The sequence below is a fragment of the Falco rusticolus genome, chromosome 7, assembly GCF_015220075.1.
Source record: "Falco rusticolus isolate bFalRus1 chromosome 7, bFalRus1.pri, whole genome shotgun sequence".
Taxonomy (NCBI): Eukaryota; Metazoa; Chordata; class Aves; order Falconiformes; family Falconidae; genus Falco; species Falco rusticolus.
The window spans coordinates 20,307,046-20,330,974 of record NC_051193.1 but is presented as its reverse complement, the minus strand read 5'-3'; the positions used below and the strand labels follow the sequence as shown (position 1 = coordinate 20,330,974).

The 23,929-nt window shown below is 38.2% G+C and overlaps 1 protein-coding gene across 3 annotated transcripts in view; it reads right to left on the bottom strand.

Moving 5' to 3' along the window:
- The window catches only part of FAM189A1 (family with sequence similarity 189 member A1), a 147,404-nt gene that overhangs the window by 39,174 nt on the left and 84,301 nt on the right, over positions 1-23,929 (bottom strand). For all 3 annotated transcript variants that reach the window (XM_037395483.1, XM_037395485.1, XM_037395484.1), the window contains exons 3-4: positions 18,621-18,731; positions 8,870-9,001 (exon numbers count right to left, since the gene is read on the bottom strand). In XM_037395483.1, coding sequence (XP_037251380.1) covers positions 8,870-9,001; positions 18,621-18,731 — 243 coding nt within the window. The remainder of the gene's footprint in view (positions 1-8,869; positions 9,002-18,620; positions 18,732-23,929) is intronic.

Sequence of the window (23,929 nt, the reverse complement as noted above, 5' to 3'; positions counted from 1 at the left end):
TGCCTTGGCGCTTCATATCACAGCAATGCACTGTCCTGTCAATTAAGTTACAGGCATGAACATCAAACCATGGAATTTAACATTCAATACAGATATATACCACACAAATGAAGCACTATTACCACAAAACATTCATTCTTTCTGTCAAATATTATGTAGAAAATTATACAGCTGTGCTGCTTACACAGAATTGAGAAACTGTATTTAAACCTGTCTTGCTCTAGAAGGAAACAAAGTACAGATCAATGATTCTTGACCCCACTTACTTCTCTGTCTCCACATTTATTACAACATTTAAAATTTTTACTATTTTTTGTGAAATGTGTTATTATATTTGCACTACCCCCCCCAGCCCCGCAAAAAAAAAAAAAAAAAAGTTACATAGCATAAACCCAGTACTTTAGACTTCTAACCTGTGCAACAACATTGGACTGGAACTCTTTATAACACACATTGTGCTGGCTCAATAGATTGTTTTCCTGTGGAAATAAAAGGTTCATAGTCTTTGAAGCTTTTAAGTCCTTTGCACTTTTGAGATCTTAGTCAATATACAATAAAAATAGTAAAATAAGGTTGCTGGTGTGTAAAAAAGAAAACCACTGTAATCAGCAGCCTTGAACACATGCATCTGAACATTGATCAAGGGCTAAAACCAGCTTCACTTCTGCAATTCTGTGAAGATGATTTCTTTTCTCCTTGATTGACTTCAGTTATAGTGCTTCATTTCTTATATTACTGTAACCTGAAAAGAGATAATGAGCAGTAAAGCTTTTTCACCCATGTAATTAGTGCCTGTGTACCTCTTTTGTTCGTGAATCCAAGGACAACAGCCCTTTTAACTCAAATTATAACTTCAGTTGTTTTAACTGGATATGTCTGAAAAACACTACAAAAAATAGCTGCTCTAATACTAAGAAGACTGTCTGTGCTTACAAAAAATCAATTCTAAACCATACAGGTCTCAAATGCACATTGAGCTGTAAATGGAGATGTAGCTAACGCTTCGTAAAATGCATTTAAGGTATTAAAGTACAATATAGTACACTTTCACACAGGTCTAGAATCTACTATATTTTTAGGGAAGCGGTGCACAAATGCTACTTAAGAAAAATAAAAACTCAAAAAAGTCTCTGCTTGTATACAAGTTTGCACATCTCAGCTCCGGTGTCTACATTAAATTTAGTACTGGAGAGGTGTGCATTAGAGGCTCTTGAAAGACTAAGATTCTATACAATAACTGGATAGGTATGTAATAATAAGATTCTAGTCATTCAATGAGGCAGCTCTGCAGCCACGAGACAAGTTCACAACCATATTCACTCATTGCCTAAGCTAGAAACAAAAACATTCATGAGGAAGGAAAAGTATGAGCAGATGACGTTTGTTATACCACTGTTACTCAGAACTTTTGAAATACTTGTAGCTCAACTATTCTGACTATAAAGTCCACACTGAACCACTCTGGTTTTGATGGTATCTAGTATGGTAAATACATCTCAACATAAAGAATATTTTCAGTTACCTTTTAAGGAATGTGAAAAAACTCCAGCATTTAAAAACCTCATAGGAAGTTACTTATTCTACACTGAGATTTATCCAATCTTAAGCAGATTATAAAGTGTTTTAGGAAAGACATTCAGCAAAATTAAATATTTTGCATTTGGTCATACAGTGAATCTGAGAAAAATCTGTTCTTATAACTCTAAAGAACATGTTAGCAGTCATCCTCTGTTTTGCAAGCGAAAGCATGGTCTTCTGAATAGAAAAAAAAATATGCGTAGGTTTGGTCATCAGGAAACTCAGTAATAATAAATGTGGATTCAAAGGAGAGGAAAGGAAAGATTCACACAGAAGACTGAAAGAACCCTGACTTACATAAATCTCTAATAACGATGCCTAGCTTACAAACTAATGAATGGAATCAGTAACCTGAAAAAGACATTTACTCTTTATATTGTGCTTCAATTTTTGCAGCTCCAAACGAAATATTTATACTGAAAATAGATGGAGGAATCAGCTTTTCCCCTAGTCCGTATAGTCACAAAACCATTCTGCACAAGGACCTTACTTAAAGTGGGAAGCAATTATTTAAATAGCAAATTCATAAATCAGCATATACAACTGCAGGAATTTTGGGCTCTGTAAACTATTAAAGTAATTAAAAAACCCATACTCGATCATTACTAAACAAAAGCAGCATAAAATTCTCCTCTTACATGCAAATATCAGACAGTGAGAATACATTACAAAATAATTCACTCTTCTAAATACCTAAGTTCATCCCATCAAAACACAAGCATAAGCAGATAAGCTTTGTTGCACGCATGGTTTTAATAAGTTCAGAATACTCTGAGTTTAGAAAAGAGGAATAATTTTCACAGATGAAAACTGTCAAGAAAATTCAGTCCTTGTGCTTTAATTAACATTATAAGAAAAAAACTCAGTTCCTTAACATCTCGCCTACAAACCAACACATTCAGTGCAGACTACAATGTCAGCATTCTACACTCAGAGGTAACTGTTTAAAAAGGCATCTCACTCGTACTGGTCTCATCTTGGAAAAGACTTCAGATGTCGCCTGAAGGATAATCAGCAACGTAAACCAGAGACGATAGGATTTTATAAATAGGTCTCTGTGTGTTTGTGTGTACGTATAAAAAAGATATACCCTCCTGCATTTTTTTTTGGTTTTACCTGAATAAAAGCCAGCTTGCACAGCACTATCAGGTGACTGACAGACAGTCAAAGTAATACACTATGGAAAACACCATGGCTAAATTGCCCGGCTGTTTTATGTAATACACAGCTTTTAAATCTCCATCAATCTGTGAGCCTCTAAGAACTTTTCTAGTGGAGCTTCAGCTCTTTAGTTAATTCAAGCTTATTCATAAGGGGGTTTTGCTCCTATCCTGTTTCACAGTTCCCTTAGCAGTCTACAAATCCTGGCATTTTTGGCCATCAACTTCTACTTTACAGAGAATTATCCCTCTCTTGCTTGGACAGAAGATAAGAGCAAAATGAGCTCAACTGAAGTCTTTCTTAGCAAAAAAAAAAAGACTCAATTGCTTCCAGGCACAAGATAAGGTAATGTTATGAAGTGTTACTTGCACAAGATCTATTGGTGCTGACAAATAATTTATCTCAAGTGACTGTTTTCCAGATATTTAAATAATGAGCCTTTTATGTTTTACCCAAGAGATTTCATATGTTTGACCTTTTAAGATTTTAAAATGCCAAGTTCTGTAAGATTCCATTAGTTGTAAGGTAAGACAATCTCTGTATTGATAAAATAAAACATTTTGCCATAACTTCATGCTTCAGCTCATATTTTTCTTTTAGGGATTTTACTTTAAGTAAAAAAGTTACATTTTTACTGTAAGACTGATATTATCTTTTCCTCTTCAATTAAGTTATTAAGACAAAAGTAAGTCTGTGTAAGATTTAAGTGGAAGAGAACAAATGGTTTCTAATATTTCATCCCATAAAAATCATTTTTCAAAAATCATGAAGTATTAAAAGTAATGTCCTGAGGCAAATTTTCTCTTATAACAGCATCCCCTCCTACATTTTTAAAACCATCATATATCTTTGTCCTGGTGATGAAGGACACAGAGAAGGCAGAATTACTGAACAACTTCTTTGCTTCAGTCTCTACCGCTGCCAAGGCCAGCCCTCAGGAATCCCAGCCCCTGGAGGCAAGAGGGGAAGTCTGGAGAAAGAAAGACTCTCCCCTTGGTCAAGGAGGATCATGCTGGAGATCACTCCAGCAAACCTGACACCCACAGATCCATGGGCCCCAATGGGATGCACCCCGAGTGCTGAGGGAGCTGGCAGATGTTATTGCCAAGCCACTCTCCAACATCTTTGAAAGGCCATGGAGAATGGCAGAGGACTGGGGGAAAGGTCACTCCAGTCTTCAAAAAGGGCAAGAAGGAGGACCCGGGAAACTACAGGCCAGTCGGCCTCACCTCCATCCCTGGAAAGGTGGTGGAACAGCTCATCCCAGAGGTCACCTCAAAGCATGTGGAGGAAAAGGAGGTTATCAGGGGTAGTCAACATGGATTCACCAAGGGGAGCTCATGCCTGACCAGCCTGATAGCCTCCTTTGATGGAATGGCTAGCTGGGTTGATGAGGGGAGAGCGGTGGCTGTTGTCTACGTTGACCTCAGCAAGGCTTTTGGCACTGTCTCCCACAACACGCTCACAGGTAAGCTCGGCAGCGTGGGTTAGAGGAGCGGGCAGTGAGGTGGGCTGAGAACTGGCTGAACGGCAGAGCTCGGGGGGCTGTGACCAGCGGTGCAGGGTCGCGCTGGAGGCTTGTGGCCAGCGGTGTCCCCAGGGGTCAGTGCTGGGCCCAGCCTTGTTCAACTCCTTCACCAGTGACCTGGGTGGAGGGGCAGAGCGCGCCCTCAGCACCTTTGCTGGTGACACCAAACGGGGAGGAGCGGCTGCCCCCCCAGAGGCTGCGCTGCCCTTCAGCGAGACCTGGGCAGGCTGGAGAGCTGGCGGAGAGGGACACGGGGAAGTGCCACCAAGGCCAGCGTAGGGTCCTGCCCAGGGAGGGACGGCCCCACGCAGCAGCACAGGCTGGGGCTGCCCTGCTGGGGGGCAGCTCTGCGGGGAAGGGACTGGGCTGCTGGGGGACAGCAGGGTGCCCACGAGCCAGCAGTGTGCCCCGGTGGCCAAGGGGCCAGCGGTGCCCTGGGGTGCACGAGGAGGAGCGTGGCCGGCAGGTGGGGGGAGGTGACCCTCCCCTCTGCTCTGCCCTGGTGAGGCCGCAGCTGGAGCCGTGCCCAGTGCTGGGCTCCCCGGTTCCAGACAAGGAACTATGGGAGAGGGTCCAGTGAGGGGCTACAGAGATGATGAGGGGACTGAAGCGTCTCCCTGATGACAAAAGGCTGGGAGAGCCGGGGCTGCCCGGCCTGGCGAGGAGAAGGCTGAGAGGGATCTTCTCCACGCACACAAACACCTGACTGGGGTGTCAGGGGGACGGGGCCAGGCTCTTGGCTGTGGTGCCCAGCGACAGGGCAGGGGGCAGCGGGCACAAACTGGGACACAGGCAGCTCCAGCTGGGTGTGAGGAAGAACTTCCTTCCCTGGAGGGTGGCAGAGCCCCGGCAAAGGCTGCCAGAGGGACTGTGGAGTCTCCTTCCCTGGAGACATCCCAAACCCACCCGGACGTGACTGCGCAGCCTGCTGGAGGGGACCCTGCTGTGGCAGGGGTTGGGCTGGGTGGTCTCTGAGGTCCCTTCCAGCCCTGACTGTCCTGTCATTCTGTGATTTTTGATTATAAACACAAAATCTCCTTAAACTAGAGTTCATCTGAACCCATTATCATTCACATTCATGAAACTGGACCTAACAGTCAATTGGCAGGAGTGAACAGCGAGTTACACACAGAACCGTAACATGTTTCTTTGTATGCATCTTGATTTACATTATTATTGATACTGCTTGTATGGGATATGAAGTTCAGCATATAAAGTGGCTAACACCAAGTCTAGTTCCACATCAGCTGAATTCAATCTAAGAGTGAACTTTGCTGTTGAAAGAGGTGACTCAGAAGGAACAGGCGAGCAGGTGCTCCTTTGGGCATCTTGGCTATAGCACTTCACTACCAAGCATGTGAAGACTTGGAATGTCAGTAATCCCAAAGGTGGATCTGTGTGTCAGAAGAAAGCTTAGATCTCAGTGCCAGATTGTTTTCACTAAAAGCCCAGTGCAGACGCTGTGGGGTTTGGGGCCAGATCAGTTCACAGAACAGATTCATTCTGTGATGACATGACTGCTAAATCCAAACCAACAAACTCCATGGCAGGAAACAGCCAGATATAGAAAAGCAGATTAAGCTGATACTAGTGAAACCACACCTGAAGTGTGGCCATCATCTCATTTCTGTATATTTGATTCTTAATAAACCTTTGTAACTCTTTTTACTAATTTTGTAAATAGGTAAGTTTTGCTTTTACCTTCATTTGGCTTGAATTAAGTCAAGTAATTTCCTAACGTAGGATGGAGCTGTTCTAGAAGCATGGTTATCGTTAAAATCAGGATACTGAGACAGTGACATTCTTTAGCAACACAGAATATTGACACTGAGTACCCAGAGGAAACCAAGGAACCTTATGTTCAGGAGTTATTAACGCAGGAAACTGCGTAAAAAAAACACATCTGCTGGTGAAAAACAGTAACCAGAAAGTCTCTCCACTGTAAAACAGGGCAGATGGGTCAGACCTGGGTGCCTGCAGATCTTAATGGTAGTTTGTCACATCATGCAACTGTGCTATTTTTACTGGAGCTGTGCAGACAAGAATACAAGTATAATCTGTAACATAATATTCTGCTGAAATTTCACTATTTAAATAATCACAGGAATTAGCACTTATCACAGATCACACATTCAGCCAGCTTCTGCAATCAATACTCAATTTATGTATGTACATATATGTGACCATAAATATTGCAATGGTAATTTTCATGTCCCCATTAAAATGTCTGGGTGGTTCATTCAGGGTTTGAAAGGAAGAAACAGGCATTGATTTACAAAGGAGTATAAAGAGATGACAAAAACAAATTTTAAAAAAATTTAGAAATTTTTCAAAGCAACTATAAAAGGAAACACCGCTCAATATCAATGCAAGGCATGATCCCGACACAATTGAGCATACACAAGACCAGCAGCCACTGTTATTTTCCTTGTCCTGTTTGACAGACTGGGAACAAGATCAGTTGGTGATATGCGTGCAATTTTCCTGTTCACAATGCAAGTCACATAGCTGCTACCACCAAAAAAGCACAGATGACTTTAGAGGAAACATGAGATTATTACCGCACCCTCAGTGAAGAGGAGTGTGAAACCTACATAATGTTATACATAAAGGTGTATAATCTTAACTCTGGTACTCTACTTTCTCTCCCTCTGACTTCCCAAACAATGAATACAATTGAGCTTTTGGTACTAAAACATCTGTTCTCTTAAAATCACATTGTAGTTGTTAATTGCAATTAAAGAAGGAGAGTCTTAACACTGGCAGTTGTTTAACTAGTGAGCTGTAATCTGTTTTTCTTAGGGGCTTAGTAGGATGCCGTTCTTAAATTTACAGCCAGGAATCCAGAGCTCTCAAAGCCAAAAAGAAAGCAAAGGTAGAATTATAACTGAAAGTTTAAGAAGGTTTCTGAAAAAGTTATTTTCCTAACTACCTTCTCTTCATTGAAAAATTCTGAACATAATTAAAGCTGCACTCAAGCTATACTCATAGGAACTCCTGTGTTTAAATCTGCTAGTGCAAGCAGATATGTCATCAATTCCTTTTATAAAAGACTGAGTTACATTTTAAAAGAAATTTTATTTTGTGCTTCTATTCTGATTGCTGTATTGGTTAGAAACCTTACCCTGATTTCCAGCATATGTCACTTCTACTCACTTCATATGCTGACAATGTCCTCAAAGATAAACAGTTCTTTTCTCTCTCATTAAAGTTTACTCTACTGACATATTTGCAGCAAGCAACCATATGCTCCCTCAAATAGGATCAGCAAGTCAGCTTTTTCTGTACAACAGGTTCATGGTTTTGCATCTGTCATACTTTGAAGAATGTCTTTCTGAGAAGTTATTTTCTTGCATTACCTTCTCGTAACTGAATAGAGTTCTGCATTTAGCATTCTGAGTAGCAGTTAATTATGTTTTGACCAGCAACGTCAAGTTATGCTTCTTCTCCACATCGTAAATTCCCACTACCCAGTAGGTTTTTGCTCCCATAGTCTCTTTTATCATCTTCATTAAAATCTGAGGCAGAGTTTTACTTAATTTTGGGGCCATATCAAATTGTTTTAATTTCTACCTTATCCTTCTTACTTAGTAGTTGTTTTTTTCTTTTTTTTCTTTTTCTTAACAAAGCTGAAGAATATTTAGATATTTATTATATACTTTTTGCAGGATTTTTGCCTGTTCTGAACTTCAAAATATAGATTCAAATATCAGTTTTCATTTTCAGACCTCAGCCTTTAGACTATAGTCTAAATCTCCAAAATAATAGTCACATTGAATTTCACTACTATATTAACTTTATTAAAATATATACTTTGAAATTGAGAGCCACGGACACAGAGTTGATCTGTTGATCTGTAAATTAAACCTAAAATGAATCTGTATTTGTCTCTCAGGCTAGGGTTCTTTTCCCTGACCAATTCTTTCATGGATTCCTTAACACCATGTCCTGCTAGTTTGGTGACAATGAATGAAGCAATGATGTCGGCAATGTCACTAGGATATAACTCACTCATACAATATTCTTAATAATTGCTCTCAATATTTTATCTGGGTAGTTGTAATACAAAATGCTGCAGGATTTGAACTTACAGTATTGCAGAGCAGTCTATAAGCATACTTCCAGTAATACCCCGAAAGAACACTTACTAGTCTCTCCCCAAGTAACTTCCATCTGAAATACTAATACATTGTTTTAGCAGTCCCTCATGAAATACTCTATCATTCTGCTAATACTTTGTTTCTTTGCAGTCTACCATGACATTACTAAACAATGCCAAGCACCACCTTTGATTCTAGCTTTCTTGAACAGCAACATGAAAGACATGTCCTTATACCTTCCAGCATAACAAATTGTAACTCCTGTTTCTTAAATAACCTCTACCAAAATAGTTATCTATACAAATACAGATTGAGTGTGTAACATAAAACCATTTTCATGCCTAAAAGCAGTAATTCTGTTGAAGATATTTTTCTTTTTTGCATGTAAGAGTGTACGAACACAGAAAACACCAGGTACTCCTCCCTTCATCCCACATTTCTGTCTTGGTATGTACTCATTACTTAAAACTGCAACAAACTGTTAATTTTTCTCACAACGCACCTTTAGGGTCAGTCTCACAACATTGCACTCCTGCAGTGGGTTCAGTTTCAGCGTTTCTCCCAAGTTACTGCAGCCTGATGTTTGATGCTGCATTTCACAGCACACACAGACGCCATCACTGTCAAATTTAATCTGTGGAAGAAAAAAGAAAAGTCATAGAAAGTATAAATCAACAGAAATCCACTTCCCAAAGATTACGTTTACACTTATTGTGACAGTAATTACTACTAAATGCAAAAAGATAATCTCTGTGCAGAATCCCCTGAAGCAGAAGGTCTTCCACTGGCCAATATAAGATATAAACCCAGGTAAAATACAGAAAGACAATACCAAAGAAGAGTTACTTTCTATGCCTCGTTTTGAAAAAAAATTTGCCTTCCAGAGGCAGATGAAACCAGAGTAACTCTACTGAATAAATATCAAATCATAGTCAATGGGTAAAGACAAAGACAAAAAGATGGGGGGAAAAAGTCAGAAAATACATGAAGCTGTCATGAACACAGATGTAACTTACATATACATGGAAAAATAACAACAAAAGAAACTGTGACATATATTTGAGAAAAAAGAACACAGCATGAAGAAAAAGTGGAGAGAAAGGTACATGTCATCTCATATATATGTTTACTTTGGAAAAGGTTTGCTCTCTATTTTCCAGTGTTCAGATTGCCTGGAATACAATAAGCATTCAATGTTTTCACATTTTAAAAATCATTACGCATTCTATTCTTCAAAGACCTGCATTAAAGCACTCCTTGCTAAAGATTACTGAAACCCAATAATTCTCAAAAAGTAATCTATGAGTGACCCTACAATAGTCCTGTTCAGCTCAATGAGATATTTATTATACTTCCTCACTAAAAACAACCAACAAAAAAACCAACAGAAAAATCATAGCAATGTTTATATTTCTGCTTCCTTCCAACACAGACTTTTTTAAACCAAAATTTAACTCCATGCACTTTTTTACCTCACCTGTTAATGTGAGCTGTCATTGCTCTAAAATTTCTTGGTAGGGTATTTCTGTGCTTTTCCCATTCCCATTTCTGCAGGTTATTTAAAGGACTAATAATGGGATACAATACCTTACTTCTCCAGGTCACTAGTTGCAATTCAAGCTGTTAGTATTGAGAAAAGTAATTGGTATCACATGGGAGTTCCTTGAACTATGAGTTTAGAAATATCATATCTCAGGTTTCTATACCCCAATAACCAGTAATAAGAATGACACTCGTGAGAAACTTCCACAACTTTCCATGCAAAGAATAAAAGATTCAATGCACTATTCAGACATACTCAATCAGTCCTGTATTCCTCCAAAGACAGAACTACAGTGGCTGGGTGCTGAGATCTGAATTGCCATGTTACTCTTTCACATTTAAAAAATATAAATAAAATAAAAATTTAAATTTTCCAGACACAAATGCAGAAAAAAATTGCTCATGTAAATACGCATTTACTATTTTTAATTCAAATTCTCCCTAGGATGTGGCCAACTTCCTGAAGCAAGGCAGAGAGCAGTGTTCCTTGTAGAATTACCTCGCAGTGTTATATGTAGAATCATTTCAACAGAATGTTTTCTTACTGGTTAAGACCTTGAAGAATGTTTAAATTGTTCATACAATCTTATAGCTACATAAAAAATACACATATTTGAATAGTGTCATCCCTATCAGGCTTACCTAGTACTATCTGCTTACATGCTGGTCATCAGAGCAGCAGTTGGACGAGCAGAGATATGAGTCCATTAAAAAAACATAATAAACTTTACCAGATGAATGAATGCTTGCCATATACAGTGATGAAGGCATGCTCAGAGAAGTATGATATCTCAGTGGGCTTCAATTGCTGAGACTCCAGATTGCCCTCTAGCCAGTACAATTTGTAAAAGGCTTTAAAAAAATAAATTTACATTTAAAAAATGTAAATCACACTATTTCCCATATATTCAAAGGCAGTACTGGAAATAATTTTCTATGGCAACCCACAGAGCCTTACCCTAAGCCATAGACACTGAAAGAAATAAAGAAAAAAAAAATAGTTTGAGCACCTTTATAATAGTTGTGGTGGTTTTTTTCTAATTAGCATATAATTTAATTCAAATTATTGCTTTAACAATTTCAGACAGGTTCTTTTCAAATCTTGTAATCTTTCGATATTCTTTTTCAAAAAGTTAAAGATCTGAGCAAAACACAACTACAGGTTTCATGATCAGATAACCTCAGCTATTCAAAACAATCAAAAATATAAACCACTAAAAGCCACTGGGGAGGTCTTGCTCCTGAACCTCTCTGGAAACAGTGTCAATCATTAGACAAACGCTACAGAGAAAGTTCAAAACTTACACTTTGAATTGAGAGATTGAGAGCTGTGTCAGGCTCAGCGGCCAGAGTGCTACAGCACAGCCACTGCACTAGCACCAGGCATGCAGCAAATCGATAGTGCCTGCAGCTGCTAGAAAGTTTCTATGAGGAAAATGGATTTCAGACAAAGCTATCTACTGCAAGATTCTCCATCTATGAGAGATTCTCAATTAATTCTGAAAGATGTGATGGAATCCTCCCTTTGCAGTGCCCAGTTAACTTAACTCTCCCTTTAATTCAGTTCTTAAAAATAGTTGAGAATTGTTTACATGGAAGTTCCTGCAAAACACAGGGACACCTTAAAAACCTGGTGCATATCCAAAACCATCTAAGACTTGCAACCACACTGCAAAACAAAACGCTATTTTAATCTCAGGTATATGTTTCTGGAAAGCTTTTAACAATTTGCCCTGTTGCGTACCTTTTCCTTCAAATGTCTGTGCAATGACATCTTGGCTAACTTGTGTTTCTGGAACGGGCACAGTACAAAAGGCCGAGCATGTCGCTGCGTTCCTGCTTGCGATAATACAGCAGCTGAAAGCAGTCCGGAGCCCTCGTGCTCCAGAATGCTCATCCCTGCCCTACTCCTGTCTCACACTTGTGCAGACAGGATTAAGAATTCATACAGCTATCCCACCACCACCTAAACAGTGTCAAAATTAGATTTTCTCCTCATGTGTGGGAGTGGTTTATTTTCAGTCCAGGTCAGACCTCACTGTGTGGCTTCCTAAATACAGACAGTAGCACAAACAACAGAGCTACATCGGTCCAGGGAGGAGCTGGGATTATTCCTTCCAACTGCAAGGCTAGAGTTTGCCAGCCTGAGACACAATTGCATCAGCAGTGCCTCTAAAGCCATGTTCTTCCTCTTCTCTCTGCCGTGTTTAAATTTCTTTTTGATTGGCAGAGCTCAGGAATAAAGCATCATCCACTTCATCCCCTGTACATACTCCCCACTATCCCGCACATATTTGCATCCCACTTTGTGATTCTTACTCATGCTAGTAAGCATAGTCAGCAGTCACAGTATAGTTTGTGTACTTTCATAGCTATGACCATTGCATGGTACACCTCATTCAAACCATATTTAAGATTTGAAACATCAGCCTAAGCTGCCTATATGCATAAATTGTCTTTAAAGTTTATTTTGTCTTGCCAAAAAGCAGTACTATTACTTCAGAAGGGATGAAAACCATTAAAATCTGACTTTATGTAGCAGAGAATCAAAAAAGTAAAGGATCCTCCAACAACAAAGAACAAGGAGAACTTCAGACTTCTTAAAAATACATATATACGCACACCCAAATAATGTTACATTATGTTACAACATAGCACATATATGTACATAGTACAACATACAACAAAGTAACAAAAATATGCGCAGACCAGACTTTTCATCTGTATCAGTCAAAAGAATTCTGCCTAAGTATTCTGTCTGTGTCTTAACAAAGAAGAAATTACTGCCGAGTGCACACACATTTTTAACAAAAAGCGCAAGTTAGGGATGAAGTAACAGCATTACTCTGCATTTCACCCTTTCCCTACTACAAATGTAAAAATTCTAGTAAAAAAAATTTTCTTCTAAATTAACCTTCAGGGTTTGGTTTTTTTGGGGTTTTTTAATAGAGAACATAAAAACAGCAGGACAAAATTTAAAACCAAAATATAAAAGTTCAAAAGTTAAAAATAAGGCAGCGAAGTGCAAGAAAGCTTCCCTGGTATGTTTATAAGAAGGAACTCGGATCAATTATAGCAGCTTATGCAAAAAGAAAGAGCAGGAGGATCCAGTAAAGAATAAAGTTGAGTGGTAGGGAAATAGCAACAGAAAAAGCTGACAGGCAAATAACGAAAAACCCCAACATATACTTTCCTGGAATTTTAAAAATTGTTTTTTGGTATGCGTAGAACTGAACACAGCTACAGCACAAAATGGAATACAAAGCAACCTCAGTTCTGGAACCGGGCTGTGCCATTCATCTCTGTGTGAACCTGCACTGGCTTTGCTTTTCTTGTCTATTCCAGGTGAACATAATTTGGGAGAAAAGGAGCCTTCCTTTATATGCTACTATAACCACAGGCCAATTTCCGCTGTACAGCTGAAAAATACATTATAAACCATCTTTCTGTACAGACACTACTGCTACTCTTCCGAATAATAAGCAGCTGTAAATTTGATTAAAACTAGATCATTTATTTGTAAAAGAGTAAGGGACTTACAGTGAGACAGGTACACCCAGTAAAGACAAATAAAGACTAAGAAATAAAACATCACTAACAGAATTCTATCTTGTGTTGTAACAGAATATAAATTAAAATATACAGATTGCTCTACCCACGTATGTTAAACACAATTTTTAGAAATTATTTTTGAAGAAGAAAATTATAAGACAGAAATATTGTTTCTCATACACACATTAATGAACAGCTTGAGTGTGTAACTGCTCTGTACGCAACCTACTCTCACTGACTTAAAGCAGTATCTTGACGTTTTGGCTGCAGGATCTACAGCTAATCATGGGGAAAAGATTCCAATTAAATTTTCATAGCAAGCCATTAAAGGTACTGTCAGCGTTGTATGTTGCTAAGCTGCAGGATGAAGAGCACAAATACTAAATTCAACAATTACACATTCAAAATGCTAACATATGCTGAGCACATTTTTCATATTCACACAAAAATATATATTGTGGAATCTACAACAAATCCCCAGTGTTTAAAGCCAAATAAAACACTTGTGTCTTATCCTTCTTCTGCAAAAAGCTACTCTACATGTAAAATGCTTCTGAATTTGAACTCCACAATACAGTAGATACCATTATCACTTTTAAAGCCACATATTCAGCATGAATGAGTTTGCCAGAAATACTACAAGTAAAACAGAATTTATTTTGAATTTGACTTTTGTACTGTATCTGGAAACTAACTAGTATATTTTTGTCTGGTACAGTTACATGGGATCTCAAACTGCGTGTCTACAAAAGATGAATTTTGACTCCTAGAGCTGCATTGCCATAAATGTGTATCCTAGAAGGCAATCAAAAGATTTGGAACTCTCTGATAACATACACTCAGTCACATAGCACTGGACTGCACAGATTTAGAACACTGAAGTGAGCCATCTAAGGATTTAACATGAAATAGAAGCTCAGAACAAGCTGTTAAGGAAGTGGTATTTTCCCTTTTTGAGTGAAGAACAGTAATAAAGTAATTAAATGTGTTCAACATAAGATGTTACCAAACTAAGTCAAATCCTGCGCTTAATCATAAAGCAGTGTTGTTCACTACAGTGCATCTCTCCCAGTGGGTGGTCTACCAGAGCAGAGCTCTGGAATTTCATACATATGAGCACTTCAACGTGGCAATATAAAATGTATTCATGTGTGAGTCCCCAACCTGACTGAAACGTGATTTTGTGCAAGGAAAAACTAGAAAGTAAAGTCTGGGCAGAAGAAAGTGTATTTTTTTGGAAATAATTATGATATGATAATCAGGCACAATGAAATTAAGTTGCTCTCATCTAGTACGACACACTGTGGCAAAGCTACTGAGTATTTCATCAGGCTCTGAAAATTGAAACCAGCAGTTTGAACATTTGCTTTATCTTCTTTTGCCAGCTCAGTGTTTTACTAGTCCAGAGGAAAATTTGGAAATTCCATTTGCAGCAGGAATGAAAAGCTCTGGAAACTACAAATGAAACATAACTGTTGGCTTTTCATTTACTAGCAAAGTACACTGGCTCTGGAAAATACGCAAAACACTATTTGCAAGATTCTTGCTTAAAGTGACAGTCTTCCATGAATCTGGAGAAAAAGCAAAGGTTTCCTTTGAATTCTGTCACAAGAGCACAGATGGGGAAAGCACCTGCCCAGGAAGCTCCTACATGCCCACCCACCAAACTCCTAATCCCCAAATGCCCACCCAAGGGCAAATCCCCCTGCGAACGCCTCTGCCTGCCAGCTGAACCCATTTGTTTGATACCATGCCTTCCCCTCGCTGTTGATTAGAACAAGACTGGAGAAGGCAAGGTGAAGGAAGGAAGGAAGGGAGGCAAAACAGACAGTTAAAGAACCCAAAGCTATTTTATAGTTCAGATCAAATGTGGTCCCATGAAAATCACTGAATCTATGATATTTTGTACAACACTCCATTTCCAAGTAGAAAACATCCCAAACAACTGAAACATATTTTGAAAAGCTGAAGAACAAAGAAAGAAAAACAATTCTTCCTGAAACAGCTTCTCTTTCTTCTTCTAAATTTCACCTTATCTGAAATTAATTTATTCCTTTTAATTTTCACCCACAGTCTGAGAATTCAACTGCACAGCTCAGTCACTGCTTATTTCCACAGTAGTCTTCCCATTAGAAGTGGTGATTCTGTCCAAAACTAAGAAAAGACATGGGGCTCATAACCAGGACAGGCCACTGAAACCAGTAATGAAAAGACTAAAAAGAGGTTTTGTTGTCTTAGGTTTCTGTCTTGGTAGTGAACATAACCACTGGCTGGAACCAGTGCTTTGTCTATGAATGTGCTAATTAAGCAGAATTGTGCTTATTTCAACTTTCTGTCCCTGCAATGCCACTTCATTGATTCTCATTAACTTGGTTTTCTTCCTTTTGTCCTACACTTCTACTACAGCTTGTATTAGGAGAAATTAAAATGGTCCCTTTCATTAATCTGCAACTTTCTGCTTGGTGCAAAGACCTATGAGGAATCCTAACACTGACACATTACCACAATACACCCCAGAACAGAGATCACATACAGCTAGGTGGTACTATTAAATAGTAGTGTCAACAAGCACATACACGATCACAGTTATCAGTAGTGTGAGTAAGCAACTGAATTGTAGGCTTAGGGGTTTCTCAGTGGGCTTTGTTGAGTAGCCCTGCTGCTAAAATGGCAGCCTAACAGAAACTAGAAAAGCAAACATACACAGCAAGATCCACGCATGCACTAAGCTGCAACACAGCATCACCAACAGCACTGGTTTTACTACACACATTCTTCTCCACTTGGGACAAGATTTGCTGTTTAAATTCTATTCACACAGCTTACTGGACATCTGTCAAAATCATGACAGCAATGACACCGGTTACTACTGAGTCAGAGGAGAAAAACTGCACACACAAGTACAAATGTCTCCCCTCAGCCACGTACACATACACACACTTTTTTTTTTTCAATTTTTCAAGTCAAATGTCAAAACCCATAAGTAGTTAAAAACATGCTGGTTCTCAAATAATTTATGTATCATACAGTGCAGAAATTCTAGCAGATTTTGCCAACAAATTAAACAATGAGCTACTGAGCAAAGAAGAGGTAAATTCATGTTTCCAAAATTCCAGTGTTCCTCGCTTTTTATCCTTTTGGACATTGATACTATCCTACATAAGAGATGTGGCACAGTGGCATTGCTTGAGAATGTGGAAAACAACATATCAACCAGCAGCAGAGCATGATACCTAGACATAAGCCCAAGATAGTCATTACAATGATGCTCCAGGTCAAAATACTGCATTTGAAAATTTTAACAGATAGGTCGCACGATATAGTTACCCAGTTGCATTATATAGTTAGGAAAGCATTCATTCTGAGAGACTATTATTCTTTCTTCCATGAAGATACAAAGCTATTTTGTAAGTCTTCAGGGCAAGTTCTGATATAAACGCAGTCCCTCAAAGTAACTTCTAAACTAAAGTCCTAATAGCAAAGCAAGGATCTCAAAAACAAATTAGCAAGGCTCACTTCAAAGATCTTCCACAAAAAATACCTATGATACTTCTTGATTTTAATGAAAAAAAATCAACAAACCCAACAAAAGGCTATTTTCCCAAAGCTTTCCAAAGGACAGCATGCATCTCATAACAGCTCCAGGTTCCACCAGTTGATTTTTCCAGCTCAGCAGCATGATTCCAACTCCCCATCAAAATGAGAGCCAGGAACTTTATCAAGAGTTTCCTAGATCAAATATTTTATAATGAAAACCTTCCCTTCCTCTCTTTGGGTCACTGCTGGTTTTCTACTGCCTCAGCTATCTGGCTCCATCCATCCAGTTCTATAAAGCCCCAATCACTTGGAAATCTCAGTCACTGCAGAAAGCTTAGCAGAATACCCAAGCTCTTGGAGACCACCTGATTGATGGAGCTGCAGACACCCCCTTGTGAAACAGGACGAGTGATAGGAAAACAGAACACAGGCTTAAAAGCTGACTGAACAAGGTGAAGGCATGTGACAGGTCACACCCAAGTGGCTTCCCGTTCTGTATTTTTCATATGCCTTTTGAAATATTTGCCAAAACATTTTATATTATTTTAACTTCATTTCATTAATTTTGTTATGTGCAAACAGCAGCCTGAAGGGTTTCACTGGACGAAACCCTTAGAACAAAGGAGTAAAGCCAACGGCTGAACAGAAGAGGTGCACAAGCATTTTGTGGTAGTCACCTGCTGGCATTAGAGAGAAAAATGTCTTTTTAACATTCAAATCAATGTCTTGGGGTGCATAAGTGCACATATTCCTAATACTTGATGAATGTTATGAGTGCATACTCATACAGTTTAAACAGTTTGATTGGTCTACTGAGAGCCAGATTATACTAAAAAGAACATTAATGCACAGCCATAAACATTCTCCAGTCCATTTGTCAATCTTTCAATTTAATGTCAAGTGTTTCCTGATGTTATGGCAAGGGGGACATAAAATTTTTTTATTATTTACTGTAAATCAGAGATTTCAGACATGAGTTTTTTTCTATAGACATCTTCATAAGTTTAAGTCAGAAAATGCGTTAAGACTTTAATGTATATGTACTTTTTTCCTGAAATAACAACATAAAGCCTTTAGGTATACCGTACTTTTAATAATTTAGAGCATGCCACATCATGATAATTTTTATTATTCTGTATTTTATTAAACACAAGTAACACAAATTTGCTTTGGAAATTAAAAAAAGAACTAATTTAGGTTGGCAAATAAAATATTAACATACGCATACCAAAACATTACTATCAGTATGTCTGTGAAATAAACTGGCGGTATAAGGAGGTACTGGATGAAATCCTGACACTGCAGGCATGGAATGGTAATCACTACATCGCTTTCACGTGGCCTGTATGCCACCTATTCTAAGTGTCATTTGTACCATGACGTGGAGAAGAAAGTCTTTCTATTATACCAGTTTGCTTTTTGAGGTGACAAAACACTGTAAATACATTAGCATTTTAAGTCTCAGACTTGTCCCAACATTATTTTTCACCTTGTAATGCCTATAGATGGCTCTACTGAACACATACCGTTCTGAAAATCAAAGGAATATGTGTATAAAACCAAACAAAAAAGAAAAATAAAATCCATTGGCCTTTATAAGAGACTTGTTTTTCATTACTCACCAACTGACATCCTTCCAGGGACTTCACCAGCTGAGCGTTCTGACAAGAGAGAATGGAACCAGCCAAGTTCAGCATTACGCACACTGCAGACAGCAGCATGAAAAAGGTTATCTGGAAAAAAACCAAACAGCCTATTATTCTTCACTGCACGAGACAAACAAGAAAAAAATATGATTTAGATGTTCAGGAACTTCCACCCTGTCATACAGTTACATGAATTTATTCATTTTAAAGAAACAAGTATACTATTTAATCTGACAATACAGAATAGAATCATTGACTTGTTTAGGTTGAAAATAACTTTAAGGTCATAGAGTCCAACCGTTAACCCAGCACTACCAAGCCCACCACTAAACTATCCCTAAGTGCCACATCTGCCCACCTTTTCAACACATCCAGGGATGGTGAGCCCACCACCTCCCTGCACAGCTTGTTCCAAAGCTTGACAACCCTTTCAGGGAATAAATTTTTCCTAATACCCAATCTAGACCTCCCCTGGTGTAACTAGAGGCTATTTCCTCTTGTACGGTCAACTTGTTACTTGGGAGAAGAGACTAACACCCAACTGCTTATTAACTTAAACAGTTAACGGAACTTCTACCAAAAATAGGAAATTGATTTCTTTTTATTTGTTTTGTTTATTTTTTATGTTGTCGATATTTCAATTGCTAACCTTGCACTGCAAATTTTCTTGGAGTAAATCCACATTATTGGTTATATTATAAGCTTTTATGAACCATAGACAAGTTCCTGAAAAATCGCATCTTTAAAGAAACCCTGATTGCCTTACAGAAAGGAGTATCCAGGTGTGCAAATGAACATCAAAATTTGTTTGATTCCCAAAAAAATGTAATCATCAGTAACTAATGTCAGGTTTATCTATCTTTACAGCACTTTCTCCATATGAGCATTCATTAATGAGAAAAATTCTATGTGCATTTCCAAAGTAACCTCTTCCTCTTGTCACGCACAAGACAAGAGAGAAGGATCCAGCACTGTCAAAATCATGGAACAGCTCTTAGAATTTCTGTTTTTCTAAGTCTCACAATCTGTAGAGAAGCTGCGTTTAAGTGACAGCCACCAGTGACATGGTCACAGATCAAAATACTGAAGCTCTCTTGCACACTTGTCTTCCCAGTTTTGCTATTTTATGCCTCACTTCTCAACGTCCTGGGCAAAGCATCACCTAACTGGGCTGGGCACATAGTTAGAAGGGAGATCTTGGGTCCTACACAAGCCTCTGGCAACTACGTTGCCTCCCACAGAGCACAAGGAGCCTAATAAAAGCAATTTAAATATTTCCAGTATCCGTCCTTAACGCTTCTCAGCTAAATACCAAAAAAGCTTTCCACTGCAGGAATAGGACACACCTGTTACACTGTTATCACAGCTTTTGAGGTGAAGTTCACCACCATGCTGGGAACCACAACAGAGAAAAGGAGGCATAAAACCATCAATTACCACATTAACAGGCATTAAAAAAATATGTTCATGTGCTTAATGTTTTTATCACAAATCAGTCTTCTCTAGCATTGGCACAAGTAAGTTAGTAAAGATAAATATATCTACCACTCTTCAAAGGAGTGGTCGTTGTGGATTATGATGGAGAGTCAACACATTATGAAACACTGACGTTAGATATGTTATTCATGAAATTAAGTTTGTCTAATTTCCACATCAAAATTTCAGCTGATTTGTGAGCTACTGAATGTTTGCTCTAATGGCTCATTGCGGCATACTTGCAGGAGCAGTATGAAACTATTAGGAGGGAGTATAAAATGCAGTTAACCCAATTACCAAGGGTAAGAGCTTACACTGAAGAAAACACAGAATTCAGTGTCAGACACTGAAGGGCTATGACATCTTATTGCTGCTTTAAAACTACAGTATTTTGTTCTTTACTTTTCTATCTATGACGTATAAACAAGATAAAATATTCCTAGAATTCAGGAAGATGCATTAATATCACGAAGCTCCAAAAGCTTTAGAGCTACCAAGAATTAGTATGTAAACAAAAATCAAAGCCAACTGATTTATTATGACATGTTAGCAGAAATAGAAGTCAAAGCTGATACTCTATAAAACGCACTCTATAGAAGAAATGTTAATAGGACTTCCTACTTAAATGTTACCATAGTCCTAAACTAATTCTACAAAACTAATTAGTTCTGCACTGATGCAATGATTGAAAATGATATAACAGCTCCCAATTTGAGATGTCACCTCGCACCTGAAATAACAAACTAGCTTAATTGTCTTCATGACCTTAGACTGCTTATTTAAATTTTTCCAGTAACTTTGAGCTGCCGGTTACATCAAACAGTTCTCCTGGCCTTCTCATAATTTCTGTCTTTAAGAGTAAAACTATTTAAATATCAAGTCTTCACAGCAGTTTCTATTTAATCATCAATTACATTGTTTCCCTGCAGAAGTCTCAACTTCCATGATCATATGATTATATGATTCTCTCCCAGAACATTTCCCAGGCTACTCCACCATCACAAAGTCAAAAAGCCTGATGCAAGACTACAAATCTCAAAACCAACCCCCTCCATCCAAATTATTAAAAGAATGCTGGTGAATTTTATGTCGGTGTCATGGAATTTCAGCGTTTGAGTTTAATACAGGTAAAGCTGGTCTCTGAAATTCCTACCATAGCATCAAAACCAGTTACAGCGTTAAAGACAGGGAACAACCTTATCTTTCCTATTATTCTGCCTATTCATGAATCACTGCCTCAATGAAAGTTCAGCAACTGGATCACACTAACAAATTCTCCAAGTTTTTTCAGATTCCTTCCCAGTCAAAGTTTCTGGCTTGCTTCAATTCTAGATTTACATGTACAGTTGGACTGTCAGTAAAATGGCAATGTCAACACAAAATCTTTTTGCAGAGTGGTTTGAAATTCATCGATGAAAAATCATCTTCAGAAGGGTACGTGTTATTTTCGCCATTTGAATTTTGGCAACAGTCTAGATTCATGCTATTGTTTTCTTACTAAACTTTTACAAAGTTTCAGTTTTCCTTATCAGTTGTAAACAAAAATGTTGTATACATCAGACTGAATAAATAATTAGTAAGTAAACCGATTAATGAAGAACTATTTGTGATTTTGTCTTTAGCTAACTATGATGTCACTTTGTTTCAACAGTGCCCTGGACAATTCACCACGATTTTGTTCACAGTCTTAGGACTATACCAAGACATCTGATGTAGGTATCTTTCCCCTCTGTGCTAGAAGAGTTAAACTTCCCAAAACTTCAGAGAAAAGTAAAAAATAATTTTACAACTCAACTAATTTCTCAAGTGATTACTCTGTATTCCTTCAGAAAGCTGGCTGAATGCACAATGTAAGAAAGGCTGCACTGGTCCCGTGCTATGGCAGAAGATCTGAAGAGCCGTCCCAGAATATAAGGAAGGGCAGAGCCAAGGAGGCTCCACTTTATACCCCCTCACAGGCAAGAAAAATCTGGTCTTGATTTGCATTACTGAAATTTTCAGACAGAAGAACATTAACTTAAAGCAGGAATGATGCTAAGAGCAACAGTACTCAACATTATCCTTCAAAAGAGTAAGAATCAACCATAGGATTCTTCTGGGTTTTTTTTCCTGATACAAATGTTAGTAGTAAGACCTGTTACGATATTGTAAGACTGAAATGATACAGTACAAAACAAAAACAAGAGGGTGCCAAATCTCTTTCACTTCCTCCTACTGAGCGAAAGAAAGAACTCTTTGGGTACAGAACACAGAAATTCTCAACCATAATGCAGCTTATGCCGGTGGAGAATGACAAACCAAGAATTTTCATATCGATATAAAACAGAAGTGGAGTAATATGCCTTCAAGGACTAACCAGATTGCCAGCCACCAATATTTATGAAGCTTACCTTTCTACTAATAAAAATAAATGCACTGGCTTATTTCACTCCTTCAGCAGCAACAACAAAGAAAACAGAAGAGAGATGCCAGATGACACACAGTCCTGCTGTTTACTCTGCCCACAACACATTCATACTTAACTAACACAACTGCTTTATCTCCTCCCCTTTTGTGCTATCTTGTAAGCATAATAAGGAACATAAAGCGTTACAATGACTATAGTGAAAGAAAAAATTATCATAATTCACATTTCTTTGAATAATAAGTAAATACATACTCCACATACTTATACTTTTAAGCATTTTTTCTAGAGCATTGCAAATGCTTTTAAGTGATTCCACTGTGTTTTGCTCGCAGGCAAAATTTACTATCTATCTAAAGATACATGTCTCAGGTAGGTACATTGCCTTTTAAGATAAAGAAATGAAGCACATTGAGTTATTTCATAGACCTGTCACCCCTAGAGACTTCTTTGCTAGGTCAAGTATGTATACAGGTCTTCATATGACTGATCAGACCACTGAACGAAATATAAATAAAAGGAAAGACAAGCAGGATCACAGAAGATTTTTCTGTGTTCTTCAACAAAATGACCATCTCATTAATTCAAAGGTGATTTACTTCTGAAACAGAGGGGAAACGCTGCCTTTCAGCCTTTCTATGTGTCCTTAGAAAAAGGGCATCCTGAATACAGTGGCATTCAGGATAACCTCTGCTTCTGAGTTATTTGAATTGAATGACACCAAGAAAGAGCCCCCACTATGCACGACTCTACAAATGGAAATACTGCACTCTGGGATTCTAACAAGGAGACTGTTAGCAGCCTCTGGCCCAATACTATCAATTCAACTGTAAAGTACATATGCATTCCTCTGTAAATTTTCTTTTAACATGATCTCTCTGGCAAACAACGAGGATTACTAGAAAGGATGATCCCAATCAAAAGAAAAGGGTTTAATAATTATGAATGCTCTGATAAGCCTTAATTATTTCTGCAGTATCAACTGGATGCAAAATATTTTGCAAAATACTAAGAGATACCATAGCATACTATGGTATAAGTAAGATGGTACATAGGGTACATAAAGAAAGCAGACTAAATTTGGTAAGGAATTAAGCCACTTAAATATTCCAGACATTGGTTTTAATTGAACTACACATTTCTGAAATCTGTTTTAAGTATAAATAAGCAAAGTACATCAAGAATAAGTTTTTCTCATTGCAGTCCCAACATGCACACTTAAGAAGTGCCACACCATACACATCTGCACAGAATAATAAACCAGTTCTCACCATGCCTTTACAAGGGACAGCCCATATAAGGGACCTTCCATATTGAAACAAACAAACAAATAAATTATTTAATCCCTCACCCTAATAGGTTATGTTATCTTTCCACTACAAAGGAAGTTATTTATAGTCCTATT